At 42.6% G+C, this 17,043-nt stretch overlaps 1 protein-coding gene across 3 annotated transcripts in view; it reads right to left on the bottom strand.

Annotated features, from left to right (window-relative positions):
* Positions 1-17,043, bottom strand: part of arhgef19 (Rho guanine nucleotide exchange factor (GEF) 19) — a 75,499-nt gene that overhangs the window by 31,241 nt on the left and 27,215 nt on the right. For all 3 annotated transcript variants that reach the window (XM_052039620.1, XM_052039618.1, XM_052039619.1), the window contains exon 2: positions 7,769-8,383. In XM_052039620.1, coding sequence (XP_051895580.1) covers positions 7,769-8,383 — 615 coding nt within the window. The remainder of the gene's footprint in view (positions 1-7,768; positions 8,384-17,043) is intronic.

The raw sequence follows: 17,043 nt of genomic DNA on the forward strand, positions 1-17,043 counted from the left end.
TCATTATTCTACATAAGTAGGGCTTGAATTTTTCAGTTTTAACTGATGAAAAAAGTCAGAGGGGAAAATACACCCCAAAATCTTACTAGGAAAAATAGATCTTATATCTGCCAATAAAACTCCACACCAGCAACAAATGTCAACTATGCAGATTTTATATTTTGCTTTCAGGACACCGCACATGGCTTTCAAAACAGGCAGACAGAAAACTGGCAATGCTGTTAAATTGTGGTTTAACAATGCTGTTAAATTGTGTTGTGACAGTGGTGGAAGGATTGAAATAGTAAAGTGCAGAGATGGGATGGAAAACAGTGTTCATGATTACATGGAAGAAAATGCAGGTTTTGCCAAAGGAATAATGAAAGGAAGGCCTAACTTAGCCAGTAAACCTTACAGAGTTGTCACTTCTGTGAGTCACAGCAAAAATGCAACACTGCTGCCACACACTTCTGGGACCTGGGTTCAATCCTGACCACAGGTGCTGTCTATGCAGAGTTTGCACATTCTCCTTAGAGTTGTGAGGGTTTTCCCTGGGGACTCTGGTTTCCTCACACGTCTCATGGATGTGCTGTTGGGTTGATTAGCTGCTGTAGATTACTCCTTACTGCAAGTGACCTTAGTGTAGATGAGAATAATCAAAAACGGGCAGTTGATGGGCATGTCAGCTGCAGGGAAATAAGGGGGAAAGCGACCCATAGAAGCTTCCTTTATGAAAATAAGAAACCTGTTGTTGAATTTCAGAGCACCTATACAGTGGATTGCACATGAAACTAAACAGTCCACTCTCAGCTTCTTGACCAATGTAGGTGTGACTGCAGGTGAATCTTTAACCAAAATGAAACAAAAGGATCAGTGATGAATTTGTTTGGACAATGGTGTAGTCTGGGACCACACTGAATCAAGTGGACAGGCCACTTGCTGAGCTGCTTGATAAGATAAGATTTCCTTATTAGTCACATTTACATCGAAACACACAGTGAAATACATCTTTTGCATAGAGTGTTCTGGGGGGCAGCCCGCAAGTGTCGCCACGCTTCCGGCACCAACATAGCATGCCCACAACTTCCTAACCCGTACGTCTTTTTTGCAATGTGGGAGGAAACCGGAGCACCCGGAGGAAACCCACGCAGTCACGGGGAGAACATACAAACTCCTTACAGACAGCGGCCAGAATCGAACCCAGGTCGCTGGCGCTGTAATAGCGTTACGCTAACCACTACACCACCGTGCCTGCCCACTTTTGTTTCACGAAAGAACTTCACAACCAGTATTTACCAGGGTGTTTTTTTTACATTAATTTGCAATGGAATGCAAATTAATTTCTCTAATTACTTTTTTAAACCTTCTATGACTGATGTAGTTTTTAAAGAGTGGGACAAATTAGGTATTACTTGTTTTCAAGATCTGTTTGTTGGAGGAAACCTTTCTTCATTTGAACAATTGTCTACCAAGTATAATTTACCAAAAACTCATTTTTTTAGATATTTACAAATTAGAGATTTTCTTCGATCTCAATTACATTCTTTTCCTTTGTGTCCTGATAAGAATTTATTAGATGTAATTTTTAATTTGGAACCCTTTCAGGATGGCTCAATATCTAATATTTATGACAGATTATTAGGAATGAGTAAGGTGCCACTAGATAAAATTAAAAACACTTGAGAACAAGATTTGCAGATGTCAATTTCCAAGGAAACTTGGAATGAAATTTTCAAGTTGGTTAATACTTCATCATTATGTGCTCGTCATTCTCTCCTTCAATTTAAAGTGGTCCATAGAGCTCACTTGTCTAAAGATAAACTTTCCTGTTTTTATTCCAATATCTCCTTACTGTGATAAATGCAATAACAGAGTGGCTTCCTTAATTCACATGTTTTGGACGTGTCAGAGCCTTAAAAAATATTGGACAGAGGTCTTTCATACTTCTTCTGTACTTTTTAAAATAAATTTTTAAACTTAATCCTTTGACTGCACTATTTGGGATTGTTGGAGAAAAAGATATAACTTTGAAGGCTTCTGATTTACGTATTCTGGCTTCTATTTCTCTTATAGCCAGGAGAGCAGTATTGCTTAAATGGGAGGAAGCTACTCCGCCTACGCATGTTCAATGGTTACGGGATGTTATGTCATACTTGAATCTAGAGAAGATTCGCTATTCACTTTTTGAATCTAACCTAGACTTCCAAACCCTGTGGGGACCCTTTTTGAATTATTTTCAAAATCTCTGATTTGGGGACTAAAATGCAGATATTGGCTGACACTGTTACGTTTTTTTAAGGTTTTTCCTTGCTGTTTCTTCTATCTAACAGCTTCGAGTTTTGGTAGTGGGGGTAGATTTTTTTTGTAATAAAATATTTCAATTTTTTTTCTTCCTTTATTAACTAACTACTATATGTGATTATTGATTTAGAGTATTGTAATCCTAAGTACGATTTAACACAATGTATTCAGTAGTATTTTTACTTTCTTTTTTGATGCACGTACTCTGTATTTTTTTTGTGGATTTAATAAAAATATTGTAAAGAGGGAATGCAGGTAAAGAGATAATTAAAAAATCCATTACTCTTGAAGAAGGCTCCATGATACACAGCGAACCAGTTGTATAAATCCCATTGATGATATTTTTATAACCAAATATAATGATTTTGCCACACACTAATAAAAAAATGAGAAAACAAAGTACACTAAACCAAAAATAAAAACCAATAAACTCAAACCCTACTTACGTTTCCTCATCCCAGGACCAATCTTTGCTGCATTGCACCCAAGTCAAGTGTATTTTTCCTTAAATTAGATACAGTCTTCCTGCTTTCAACTCATTAAGGCCCTGTACAAAGATGTCCTTGTTCTTGTGCAATAATAAAGGCCAATATTCCTGGTTTTGCTGCATTTGCATGCTAACACTCTGTTGTTAAGTGGATAGCCAAATCTATCTGAACACCAACATTTACGACACTTCAATAATATTCTGCTTTTTACATGAATTACATAGGGAATGTGAGGATGTATTGTACACCACCTGCCATATTTTTGCCCATTCAATAACCTGTCAATAGGCTTTTGTATACTCTTTGGATCCTCCTCACAACATATTCCCCACTTATCTCTGAATGTGATGCTTGTGGGCGTCGCTGGCAAACCTGAAAATGTTACCTAGTCCTTTCATCAAAGTCGTTAAGTAACTTCAGCACCAGTTCCAATCCCCGAGGCACCCAACTAGTTACTGCTTGCCAACTTGACAATGATCCATTTATCACTAGTCTATTTTCTGAATATTACCCAATCTTCCATCCAAGCTATTATCCTCAACACCATGAGCCCTTACTTTCTGTTGTAACCTCTCATGTAATACCTTATCACGTGTTTTATTGGAAATCCAATTACACGCCATCCACTGACTCTTGTTTATCTTCCCTGCTACTTAAATTCATATATTTTCAATTACAATCACTCTTTCACACTTCCACATGTAAACTCAGATAAGCACAAATATGCTTACACTTATGCATAATACAGTGCACACTGTCACATACTTGCATGCAGACTCACATACACATATTGGCATTCACATATATTGATAGTCAACACATCAGTGTAAGTGTGCATACATATTCTGGCTCACAGAAACACTAAAGAACACATTTGTTATTCGTTTTACAAGATGTGGGTATTTCTGGCAAGGCCAGCATTTAATGCCTGTCCCTAATTGTTCTTGAGAAGGTGGTGGTGAGCCACCTTGATAACCTGCTGCAGTTCTTCTGTTGAAGGTACTCCTACAGTGCTATCGAGTAGGGAGTTTCCAGATTTAGACCTAGCAGTAATGCTGGAAGAGCAACATATTTCCAAATCAAGATGGTGTGCAGCTTGGAAGGGCAGCTCTAAATGGTGGTGTTCTGTCTGTTCCCTTTATCCATCTTAGTGATAGAGGTCATGGGTTTGAGAATTGCTGTCAGAGTAGCCTTAGCAAGTAACTAAATGCAATAGATGATGCATACTGCAGCCTCAATACCCACTGGTGAAGAGAATGAATGCTCAGTGTGATAAATGGATGCTGATCCTGGACAGTGTTGAGATAAATGAATGTTGTTGAAGTTGTACGTATCCAGGTGAGTAAAAAGTATTCCATCACTCGAATGAGTTATGCTTTCTGGATGGTGGAAGAGTTTGGGATGTTAGAAAGTGAGCCATTTGTTCAGAATGCCCAGCCTCTGACCTGTTCTGTGGCCACAGTTTTTATGTGCTGATCCACCTGAGTTTCTGGCCAATGGTTACCCAAGGATATTGACATTGGGGAACTCAATGGTGCCAATATCTTTGAATGTTCTGGGTAGGTGATTAGACTCTCTCTTGTTGGAGACAGACATGGCCTGGCACTTATGTGGTGCAACCGTTACGTGCCATTTATCAGTTCATGCCTGAATGTCCTTTAGGTCTCGCCGCATACAAACATGAACTGCTTTACTTCCTGAGGAGTTGGAAATGGAATTGAAGAGGCTGCAATCATCAGTAAATAACCTTACTTCTGACCTTATTATGCAAGGAAAACCATAGATGGAACAGCTGAGGATATTTGAATCTGGGTCACTATCCCGAGGAATTCCTGCAGTGATATCCTGGGGACGGGATGATTGACCTGTGCACAATATGACTCCAACCACTGGAATGATTGAATATCATTGACTTCTGTGTCACCTGGCTTCCTTGAATGCCACACTTGGCCAAATTCTATTTTGATGTCCAAGGACAATAAATTTCACCTCACCCCTAGGAATTAGCCCTTTGGTGCATGCTTGGTACAAGACTGTGATGTTGTCTGGAGCTAAGAGATCCTGGCAAAGCTCAAAATGTGCACTGAAGAGCATGCTATTGATGAGTGATTGTTGCTTGATAGCATTATCAACGCATTTCCATCACTTTGCTGGTAATTGAGAGTAGACTGATTGGGCAAAAGTTAGCCAGACTGGATTTGTCTTACTTTTCACGGATGGGGTAAATTCCCACATCGTCAGATAGATGCCAGTGTTGAGCTCAACTGGAACAAGTTGATTAGAGGCACAAGAGACTTCAGATACTGGATTCTGGAGCAAAAATAAACTGCTGGACAAACTCAGTGTGTTGAGCAGCATCTGGCACAGATGCTACCTGACCTGCTGAGTTCCTCCAGCAGCATGTTTTTTTTATTAGAGACACATCCAATTCTGAGAATGTCTTCAGAGCCACAACTGAATGTTGTCTGGTCCCATTGCTTTTCCAGTAATCGGTGCTCTCATATACACTCATGTAAACCTAGGCAAGTGCACAGATATACCTATCGATATGCATGTGTACACACCAATGAAGACATATGCAGAAACATGTTCCGCTGGGCATATGCACTGTGGATTGATCCAAACATGCACTGGCACTCACACATATAGGCAAAAACATTCATGTACAAATGCACCAGGCACACATGCTTTTGTGGAAATTGTTGTTGCAAACATAGACTTACATGCATATATGTTTGTTTATCATACATCCATGTCTGCGTATTCTGGTGCATATATATGCATACATATACAGAAACATACAATCATACACGCTAAAACCTGAGAACAGAAATACCGGCACACAAGTAATTATGTCCATAGTCATATACCTATTTTCATATGCACATTTTGAAGGCATACATTGCATGGATCCTTATGCAACTTCTGGCCTGATCACACTGTATACAAGGTAGTTCACTGGAGCCAGATGATGTACGTGGCTTTATTGGATGGATGGTTTGAAATCTATTCACCAGTAAAAACAATGTAACATTGTGGCAGCACAGGTTGGGCTCTCTTGTTATCCTTGTTCAACATAAACCATTATTAACAGACCCCCGGAAAAATGCAGGTCCATTAATAAATGCATATGGATTTAAGAGTTGGAGCTGAGGAAAAGCATTTCTAGAGTTCAAAGGCTAGTGTGAAATCATGGAAATGTAAAGATAAATTAATCTTTACTTTAGTAACCTTAGGTTACTAAACAAAACAGAATTATCCCTTTTTTTTAGTAACCAAAGAAGTAGTTATGCAGAATTTCTCCTCAGGACTTTAGATGGTTTAATGTCCATGGCAGGTCTATGGGAAGGAATTAATTAGTTGGAGCCCACAAACAATAAGGCATGGGAGAAGTTAATGTCATTAGCCTGCTCTCACTCCGTAACTTGTTTTCCACACAGGGCAGGTGTTTGCCAGTATTTTGTCCAAATGGACACTTTTCACATCTGTGAGTATTGTCATGTTGCAGCTAAATCCAAGTGTGCCCTTCTATGATATAATCTCTTACACACTTTCCAGCACACACATTTTCAGAGTGATTAGGAATGGTTCTCTGGCCCCTATTGAGGAAACCAACAGCTGTGAACCAATCTTCTCCCTGAGATCTATTAACAGACACCCTCTGGTTAAATCCACACACCCATTAGCAGAAACCCTGTAGCCCTTAAAGGTTCTGATGGTATGAGGCAACTTGGCCCATGGTTTGTCACCACAAGCTTCACAATTTCTCCATCTGCCATCCTAATTTAGATACAAGAATAAAAGGTCCAACACTGTACAATGTTCCCACTGATACACGCTAACAGCCAGGAGCAGCTTCCTTTAACAGTATTGCTTTGATATTGTTGCTTCTCTTCCGGGAAGAAGGTTGGAGATTGCCACTGGTAATGGGTGGATGAACGTGGACATTCAGAGTACCTCCCTCTACAATGGGGATGATGGAGATCAGCAGCTTTCAGCCTGGGGAACTACCTTTGCATTCCTGTTCTTAGGATATGGGGGTTGCAGGCCAAATGCAAGGCGAAACACACACTTCACAATGAATAAGGCAAAGTGACAGAATTTTGCTTTGAGTTATTTTCAGCTATGATAGGAGTTTCAGTGGATGTTCCCAGAATATTTTTTAATTAATAAAATGTTAACGATTATAAATGTAAATATGTGGGGAATAGGTGAAAACAAACATACCTACACAGGGTACAATTAGGGATGGACTACAAATGCGGGCATTGCCAGCAACACCCAGATCCCAATAAATTAATAAAATGTTAATAAGTAAACACGTAGGAAAGTGGTGGGGGACAACTGTTTCACGTAGCGGCATTGGGTATGGGATTTCCTGCACTAAGTTATGAACTGTTATGAATAGTGGTAATAATTACTGCTCCAAGTCACAGGTCAAAGAAGGAGAGAGGCTGGCAGAGAATTAAATCTAGAGGCTTGGAGGAGGGTCCAGGTACCATGTCAACTGTGGGCAGAGCAGAATTGAGAGAGGTTACAGAGGTGGATACAGGTGTGTTGGTGATAGGAAGCATCTGTGGATCAGAAGTTCAGCTCAGAGTAAAATACAACACCATTGGGAAAACGGAAATAAAAACCCAGGATGCTAGAAACACTCAGCAGATCAGAGTTAACGTTTCATATCAAAGAACATTTATCACAGTGGGATAATTTTGTGAGCGAGGTTAGGGTAGAGAGGGATTCAGATTTCCAGCCTGTGAATTTTATTTTTGACTTTCTCCACAAAGAGAACAATCTGATTCAATTTCAATGACAGGAAGAGGCAGGGAACGGGTCGCTCGGGAACTGACCTGTTGACCTGGATTCCAGGCCATACTTGTGGTCTTCCAATGTCTCAACTCTGCAGGGAAGACAATCAAAGGGTGTGTAGTCTTATGAAAAGAAAATCAGTGGTGGGAGTAACAAGAGAGAAGAAAGCAGAATAAAATAATGTTATTTACTTGCAGTTTTCTCCTGGTCCGAACCTTGTGAGGGTCTCCTCTGCCTGGAACCCGCCTCATCCCTCTCCACCTCGGCCAGCAGCATGTTGAGTGAGAAGTCACTCTTGGAGGCAGTGCTGAAGCTGCTGTCCGTGGGTAGGCGCTGGTGCGGCCAGCTGTCGGCCTTGCCCACGATCTGGCGGCCGGACAGCGAGCAGCTTGCCGGAGTTGATGTGACAACTGTATTGTCCTCACCCACGTCAGCCTGCGCCCAGCTCTCTGCAGTCCCTTGGCCCCCGTTGAGTCGGAGCTGAGCGTCCACCTGGGTTTCGCAGTTACTGAGCGGCAAGGCCAACTGTCTCGTGAGATCCACCTTGGGTCTCAATCCTTGCTGTCTGAACAGACAGGTACCGGGGTTTCTCTGGGCCTTAGGCTCCTGCTCATCCTTCTCTTTCCCTTCCTCGCTGCTTGGCGGGTCAAGGCTGCTCCTCCGTTTACCATTCAGCATCAGCTCTGTCGGCTCATTAAAGGAGACACTTCCCTCTTGGCAAATGGCAAAGTGGTTCTTTAGACAGGGTGTGTCCATCAGGTTGTCCTTGAGGGTTTCCATCTCCTCGCCATTGGAAATGTGCATCTCTGCAGGATGTCAATGAAAAACTCCATTCAGAACCAACAGAAAGTCAGTCACATATCACAAAGCAACAGTTTCAGAGGGGAAACACATTGTGACCTTCATTCAACTGCCCCACATGAAGGCTAAGGATCCCAGGACTGATTTTGCTCAAACAGCTGAACGCAGCTTGAGCTCATACTCAGGGCAATACAGCTGAGCTCAGCATGTGTGAGTCAGTGAGGTAAGAGACAAGAATTCACAACACACTCCCTCCCTCCTCCTCAACATCTCCCCAGTCCAGTACCACCACCCCTCCTTATCCTGATCACATTAGAAAATGCACTTGAACGGATATCAGAGGAAGTCACAGTGCAGTGATATAACCAGCAGGTGCACTCCACCAGGAATGACCACCAACACACAGATCCAAAGGCATTGATGGAAGTCATGCCGGAGAACAGAAAAACAAGAATGAATCCAATTACCAGGACAAGTGCACTCATCAGAATGGGACTGAGCTCTGTTCAGGTTTATCACTGGTTGCAGGCTGTGGGTCTGTTGAAATGGCATGCAGGGATGAACCATTGTTTTGCTTTGATTGTTTCAAGTCAAAGGATATTTTTCTACAATAAATAAATCTGGATTTCCCATAATCAGCCACCATATTCAACCCACATAAAACTGGAGGAACTCAGCAGGTCAGACAACAGTTAAGGAGGGAAATGGACGGTTGACGTTTTGGGTCGAGTCCCTTCATGTGAACTGGGTCAACGTTTTGGGTCAAAAACAGCGTTGAGCTCTTCTTCCATCACCTCCACCTCCACGCCTATTTCTTCGGCAAGGATCTCCACCCCCCCACTGATGACCCCTTCTCCTGCCTCAAGCCCTCCTCCTCCTCCAGCCCTTCTGGCCTTTATCCCCCTCTCAACCTTTTCATTTTTAACTGCCAAGGAACTCCTGCTCTTGCGTCACCGTATTCAACCCTCCAGTGTCGTTCTAACAATGAGATAAACATGCATGCTTCAAGGGGAAATAAGTCACTGCTCCTCCCCATCTTCTCACATCACATCTACCTTCAACAAAGTAACATGTCTGCAGGCACTTCATGGTCACATTATCAAATAAAATCTAATATCATGTCACATTCGATAATTTTAATTAAAGCAGAAATGCAGCCAGGCAACATTGTGGAGACAAAAATGAAGTTATTATTTCAGGTCAATGATCTATCTGATGAAAGATCATTGACCTGAAACATTAACTCCATTTCTCCACCAATGTTGCTTGACTGAGTGAATATTTGCAGCATAAAAAGTAATCTGATGGGATTGCTCTGCTGGTAGCCAAAATGGGCTCAATGGGCCGAACAGCCTCCTGCATCATAATAAGTAGGGGAAATTAAATATGAGATGAGCAAAGGGTCTGAATTAGAGGAGCACAGAGGTTTTGGGGGGTAATGGGCCTAGAGGATGCTACACAGACATGGAGAGATTGAGACCATGGAGTGATGTGAATTTTAAAACTGTGCCATTGCTTAACAGAACAGCAATGAACACAGACATGAGAGATGAATGAGATGATCCGGATTCTCACATGGGCAATAAGGGTTTGGCCAGAAGCTGGTCAGGAGAACATTGGAATTGTTAGTAATTGATGATTTCAGCAGCAAATTAACTGAGGCAGGAGAAGGTGATGTTATAGTGGCAGAAACAAATGTTCTTTGCAATGGACAGGATACAGGGTCTGAAACTGAACTCAGGTAGAATGGCAAGCTTCAGCCTTAGACAGTAGCAAAGGCGAGGGATGAAGCCAGTGGCTGGGTAACAGAAACTACAATGGATATGGAAACCTGTGGCTTCAATCTTGCTAATAATTAATTGGAAACGATTCTGTGCATCCAATACAGGACTTTTTTTTGTTCTAATGCTGCTCTTTCTTGTAAAAACTGTGTTTAATTTATGTTTTTCTTATGAATGTTTTGTTTCTGCTGCAAGCAAGTTTTTCATTGCACCTGTGCATACATGTATTTGTGCATATGACAATAAATTCAACTTTGACTGACTTTGATGTCAGAGAAGCAGAGTAATAAATGTAAGGCACTGTGGGAGTACAGTTAATTGATGATATAGAGCTGGGAGTCATGCATGGAACCTGTCAGTGTGGTTTTGTACAATGACACTGAGTGGCTGAATGTAAGTGAAAAGATAAAGGGATCAATTATGGACTTTTGGTAGACTCTAGAGGTAAGAATGCAGGAATGGGAACCTGCTTATGATGGTCTCCTGACCATGACTGGATAGATAGGAATGCAACCAGACTATGAAGTCCCACCGGCTGGAGAACAGAGGACAGGAATTCAGCGAGGCTAGTCAAATGTCGGACACCACACACAGTTCAAGAAGAACAGTTTACTATGTCACAGCCACACTGGATATCATTTGTGACTTTGATAAAGATCTTTTAGCAATATGGCAGGGCTAAAACCTGAAAGTAGGTGTTCAAACATGGAGTTACAGGAATGAGGGGCAGAAACTTAGGACTTGATAACCTGTTTAAAATGTTTGGAGAGGAAAGTTAGGTTGGAGAAGGGGCTCTAGTATGCAAGGGCAGAGGGTGCAAGGGTTGGAACTTTTAAGAGGGATTACATAAATTTAGTGCATCATCTAAAGAGAAGATGGGGGATATATTTTTTCAATCCAGGATGATCTTGGGCTATTATGGCAGATGACAGCAAAACCCAATAGGGCTTCACATGGTCCAGCTAGATAAGGATGAATTGCCTTTTAATGACTTTTCTCCCCAGATGCCTTCCTTCCTGAAAGGTTGTAGAGCTGATGGTGAATGCGAGGATAGTGAGGTACAAGGCCATGTAAGGATTTAAAAACAAGGGTCCAAATACGTAAATTCCAGTATTGGTGGAGTAAGAGCCAATGCAGGTCAGCAAGTTCTGGGCTGATGTTTGAATGATCAGATCAGAATGTCAGGAGCCAGAGTTTTAGATGAGCTCAAATCTATGCAGGATGGAAAGAGGGAAGCTGACCAAGAGGGTATTGAAATGGTCAAGTCTAGAGGTAACAAAAGGTACTGGCTCTCGGTGAATACTGTTCTATCCCATCAAGCAGTTTTTGCTGCCTCCCAAGACTTTGTGCACACTTGTGATTCTCAGTCTTCTTACTTTCTCCGCTGTAACATCACCCAGCTCCACCACATCTCAGCTCAGAACACAACTCCACACCTTGTTACCTCTTGAGTTGACATTCCTCTGGTCAGCTTCCCCACTTTTCACCACAGATGGACTTGAACTCATCTGAACCTCTGGCCCGTGTCCTGGCTCCCATTGTTTGCTGTCCAGTCTTGCGTATATTTGGACATTCTCACCCTTCCTTTTGAATCTGTACATGGCACTGTAAACCATTACCTCTGTATTCTTCTCCAGCTCTATAACCCCGCAGGATCTCTGGACTCATTCAATTCTGATCTGGTGCACATCTCCTATTTTAATCAACCCACCATCAGCAGCCATGCCCACAACCATTTGGCCCATCGCCTCTGGAATTCCTAAGCCCAGCTGTTCAGTGAATTCAAAATGCTCCTTTAAGCCTGCCCCTTTGAGTAAGTGTTTAATCATCTATCCTAACATCTTTGGTATCATTTGATATCACTCCTGGGAAGCACATTGGTAAGACTCTGTGGTAATTGGTTGAGTTACTTGACCTTGGCTGGAAAGTTTCTGAAGGGGTGACAATAACTTGAGTTTTATAAACCTGAGATTTCTGCTCAAGTGTCCAATAGACACAAGGACACATGAAAGAGAAGCAAAACCATTTCAGGCCTCTTGCCTGCTCCACCATTCAATGAGATCATGGCGGATCTTTTTACCTGAGCGCTACTTTCCTACATAACGTTGATTCCATAAATGACTAAAAATCTATTGATCTGTTTTGAATATAATGAGTGACTGAGCCACCGCAGCCCTCTTGGGTGGAGAACTCCAAAGATTCACTGTCCTCTTCGAGAAGACATTTCTCATCTCAGTCCTGAACTGCCGACATGACCCTGTGACTCCCGGTTCTACACACTCCAGCCATAGGAAACATTACCCCTATATCTACCTTGCCAAGACCAATAAGAATTTTGAATGCTTCAAAGAGATTATTTCTCATTCTTAGAGTCATGGAAACAGTCCCTTTGGCCCAACTCTTCCATACCAACCAAGGTGCCTTCCTGAGCCAGTCCCATTTTCCTGCATTTGGCCCATATCCCTCTAAGTCTTTTCTATCCATGTACCTGTCGGAATGCCTTTTAAACATTGTAATTGCATCCTCCTCTACCACTTCCTCTGGCAGCTTGTTCCACATACCCACCGCCCTCTGTGTGAAAAACCTGCTCTTTGGGTACCCTTTAAATCTCTCACCTCTCACCTTAAATCTGTGCCCTCTGGTTTTAGACTCGCCTGCCCTGGGAAAAAGACTGTGACCATTCACCTTATCTGTGCCCTTCTTGATTTTATACATCTCTATAAGGTCACCCCTCAGCCTCCTATGCTCCAGGGAAAAAGCCCCAGCCTATCCAGTCTCTCCTCATAGCTCAAGTCCTCCAGTCCCAGTAACATCCTAGTGAAAGAATTTCTTTGAAACTCTAGCGAGTAAAGGACCAATCTGTACAAGCTCCTCACATGAAGAAAAGCTTATTTGGAGGCTGAGGTGGATTCCAGAAGGGTGATGATGAGATGGAGTTGGGAGCCATCAGTGTTAACACGTGTGACGCGGCTGAGGAGTGGCATGGATGAGCAATAGGAAGGGATCCTGTGTATACCCACGGTCCATGATCACACCTGAAGGGTGGTCATTTGGTTGGAATTCTATTCTGAGCATAAAGCTTTGAGAGAAATAAGAAATGGAGAAGCAGAAAAGGAAATGTGTCATTTGGGAACTAAATGAAGAGGGACTGTGGAGAAGTTGGATCCAAATGGTGGAAAGTTAAAGGCAGTGAGATTGACATTGTTTCACCATTATTATGAGCATTCAAGCTGTAGTCTGAGCCACTGGACTGGTAAATTGATCACCTGGGTGAAGATATGGGTTAATAAAGTTTGTTTATTGAACCAACCTGCAAAACCCTAAGAGTACCTGGGACTATATTCCTTTTTCTCTCTCTCAATTTGCACTTGTGTCGTTATGCTTATTTTGCCGTGTAAATTATGTGTAATTTATGTTAATTTAAGTTTTTGTGAACTTCTGTTTGTCATGCCTGTAATGTACTGCGCTGCTGCTGCAGAAAGCTAACTATTCATGGCATTTATACCCTGTGTATGTCTGCCTATGACAAGAAACTTGAACTGTTGCAAATGGATTAGTAAGGAATATAGAATGTGATCCAAAACTAGGCGGAGCGACCAGTCAGTAATTTTAATTCACCTCCTCCAGAAAAGTAAGCAGCCTTTCCTAAACTCAGACGGGGTTGCGAACTGTCCGCCTCCAGGTGCTGACGTTGGTCCTATGAGTGACGGGAATGAGCCCGCCGCGTTCCCCAGCCGCGCCTCGCCTCGCCGTCGGTTCCTGCGCCACATCTGCTCCGCGCGGGCTTGTCGGTGCGGGTCACGCAGCTACCTGTTGCGACTTGACCGGGTGTGGTGCTCCTCTCCAGGCTAATGGCACCTATCCACAAAGCCCCTTTTCTTTTAATTTCATGAGCCTTCATTTACCACACTTTTGGCTCAGCTCTCAGATGATTCGGTACGGTTTAAAAGAAGCAAAAATTAGTCGGTCCGCCCCTCGCCAAGGTGACCAGCTCTCTGAATGAGCTCCACTGACAGAAAAACAGCGCCAAATCTGAGAAAAGGGGAAGATGTTTTATCTGATGATCGAAACATTCTGAAGTACTTAAGGAGCAGGACTGGTTTGTAAGAACATTTCAGCACTTGCTGATTTACACGTAACACCTACCTTATACATCTTGCAACTGTGACAAGAACTTGTGTAAAATTACTTTTGATATGAGCATCCGCACGCCCCCACACGCCCGGAGGCGTCGGTCAGACAGAGGAGAGCGACATCTGGAGCCTCGCTCCCCCGCTGACAGTTCTCTCAGGAAAATCAGCGCCTTCTGCAAATCCTGGCGCCCAGACCGAGGAGATCAGGTGACGGCTGTTGTTCTTTCTCTTTTCCAAAATAATTTTATAATCATAGAGTCATACAGCAGGGAAACTGGTCCTTTGGCTCACCAAGTCCAAATGTCCACAAGACCAGAAGATACAGGAGCAGAATTAGGCCATTCGGCCCATCCAGTCTGCTCTGCAATTCAATCATGGCTGACATTTTTTTTCAATCCCATCCTTAACCCCCTTACCAATCAAGAACCCATCAATCTCTGCCTTAAATACACCCAGTGACTTGGCCACAGCCTTCTGTGCAACGAATTCCACAGATTCACCACCCTCTGGCTGAAGAAGTTCCTCCTCATCTCAGTTTTAAAGGGATGTCCCTTTATTCTGAGGCTGTGGCCTCAGATCCTGTACTCTCCTACTAATGGAAACATCCTTTAACATACCTTCTATGGGCAGGCACATGGACGGGACTGAATATAAAAGCAAGGATGTAATGCTGGGGCTTTATAAGGTGTTGGTCAGACCACATTTGGAGTATTGTGAGCAGTTTTGGGGCCCCATATCTAAGGAAGGATGTGTTGGTGTTGGAGATGGTCCAGAGGAGGTTTACGAGAATGATCCCAGAGATGAAAGGGTTGACGTAAGAGGAGCATTTGATGGCTGGGGGCCTGTACTCGCTAGAGTTTAGAAGGATGAGGGGGGATCTCATTGAAACCTACTGAATGTTGAAAGGCCTGGATAGAGTGGACATGGAGAGGATGTTTTCAGTAGTGGGAGAGTCTTGGACCAGAGGGCACAGCCTCAGAATAGACCATATTTAGAACAGAGAATGAGGAGGAATTTCTTTAGCCAGAGGATGGTGAATCTGTGGAATTCATTGCCACAGATGGCTGTGGAGGCCAAGTCATTGGGTATATTTAAAGCGGAGGTTGATAGGTTCTTGATTAGTAAGGGTGTCAAAGGTTACGGGGAGAAGGCAGGAGAAAGGTGTTGAGAGAGAAAAGTAAATCAGCCATGATCGACTGGTGGAGCAGACTTGATGGGCCAAATGGCCTAATTCTGTTCCTATATCTTATGGTCTTATTGGAAAAGTTTGGACGGATATGGGTCAAAAGTGGGCAAATGGGACTAGCTTAAATGGGCATCTAGATCAGCATGGATGAGTTGGGCTGAAGAGCCTGTATCCGAGCTGTATGACTATGACTTTGTCCATGCTGACCATCAAACACCCACTTGCACTAGAGACGCAAGAGACTGTAGATGCTGGAATCTACAGCAACAAACAATCTCCTGGAGGAACCCAGTGGGTCGAGCAGCATATGTGGCGGGACAGGAATTGTTGACATCTCAGGTCGAAACCCTGCATCAGGACTGGTGCAGGGTTTTGACCCAAAAAGTCGCCAATTCCTTTGCCCCCACAGATGCTGCTTGATCTACTGAGTTCCTCCAGCAGATTGTTTGTTGACCCAATTACACTAATCCTACATTAATCCCATTTTATTCTTCCCATATACCCATCAACTTCCCTAAAGTTCTTCACTCACCTAAACACTAGGGGCAAAATTTACAGTCATCAGTTAACCTACCAACCAGCATGTATTGGAGCTCCTGGCAGAAACCAATGCAGTCACAGGGAGAACATGTAAAGTCCACCCAGAGAGCACCAGAGGTCAGGATTGAACCCAGGTCACTGGAGATATTAGGCAATTGAGGATGTGCCACTCTGCCACACTGAACTATTTCACAAACAATATGTTAATACAAATTAAAATGTCGTTTTCGTTCAAGGTGGCATTCCAGCAGTAAATGAAAATGAAGCAATCTGCAGCTGCTGGAAATCTGAAATTTAAAACAAAAACCCTCATTGATTTATTTATTCTGGCCCTTGCAGTGCCCACCGGCTGTGGAAGACTTCAAAATGTGGAATGATAAAGCAAAGCTTTGACAAAGCTTTTCTCTGGTCAGTGTTTCCATGTTTGGGAACTTCCCAGAAGCACAGAGCAGGGATTTTACACTGTCCTTACACAATTTGTTGGGCTGTAGCTAAGGGCAACACACCACTCCCCTCCATCTGAATGATCTGTCATCCTTCAGTATTTATACGCTTTGGTTCCATTACTCCACTCCCCTGGACAGATAGCAACCTTTCCCCTCTGTTATCATTATCAAGAGTAAATCATAAACATAAGAGTTAGCAACAGAAACACAGTTATGCAGATCAGGGTGATAAATGGGGGTTTTATATTCTAACAAATGCAAGCTTAACCCTATATAAAAACAGAATCCTGAAGACTCTGAGTTGTTTGGTCCATCTACAAAGTGTACAGTCATGTTCCTTTTAATACGTATCTTTGTATGATCCATTTGCATTGATAATAACTTGAGCTAGGAGGGTCTCCCAGATAAATTGGACCTAAATCTTGGAGCAGTCATAATATATTCATATAAAATTGACCAAGGGAGGATAAAGTAATGGGAAGTGATAACATGCACATATATGTATCTACATGCACACAACTATCACACAGATTGCTCTTTCATGTTGATATTTGTCATTTTATTCATTATGTTAGTATC

Source organism: Pristis pectinata, chromosome 26 (assembly GCF_009764475.1).
Source record: "Pristis pectinata isolate sPriPec2 chromosome 26, sPriPec2.1.pri, whole genome shotgun sequence".
Lineage (NCBI taxonomy): Eukaryota > Metazoa > Chordata > Chondrichthyes > Rhinopristiformes > Pristidae > Pristis > Pristis pectinata.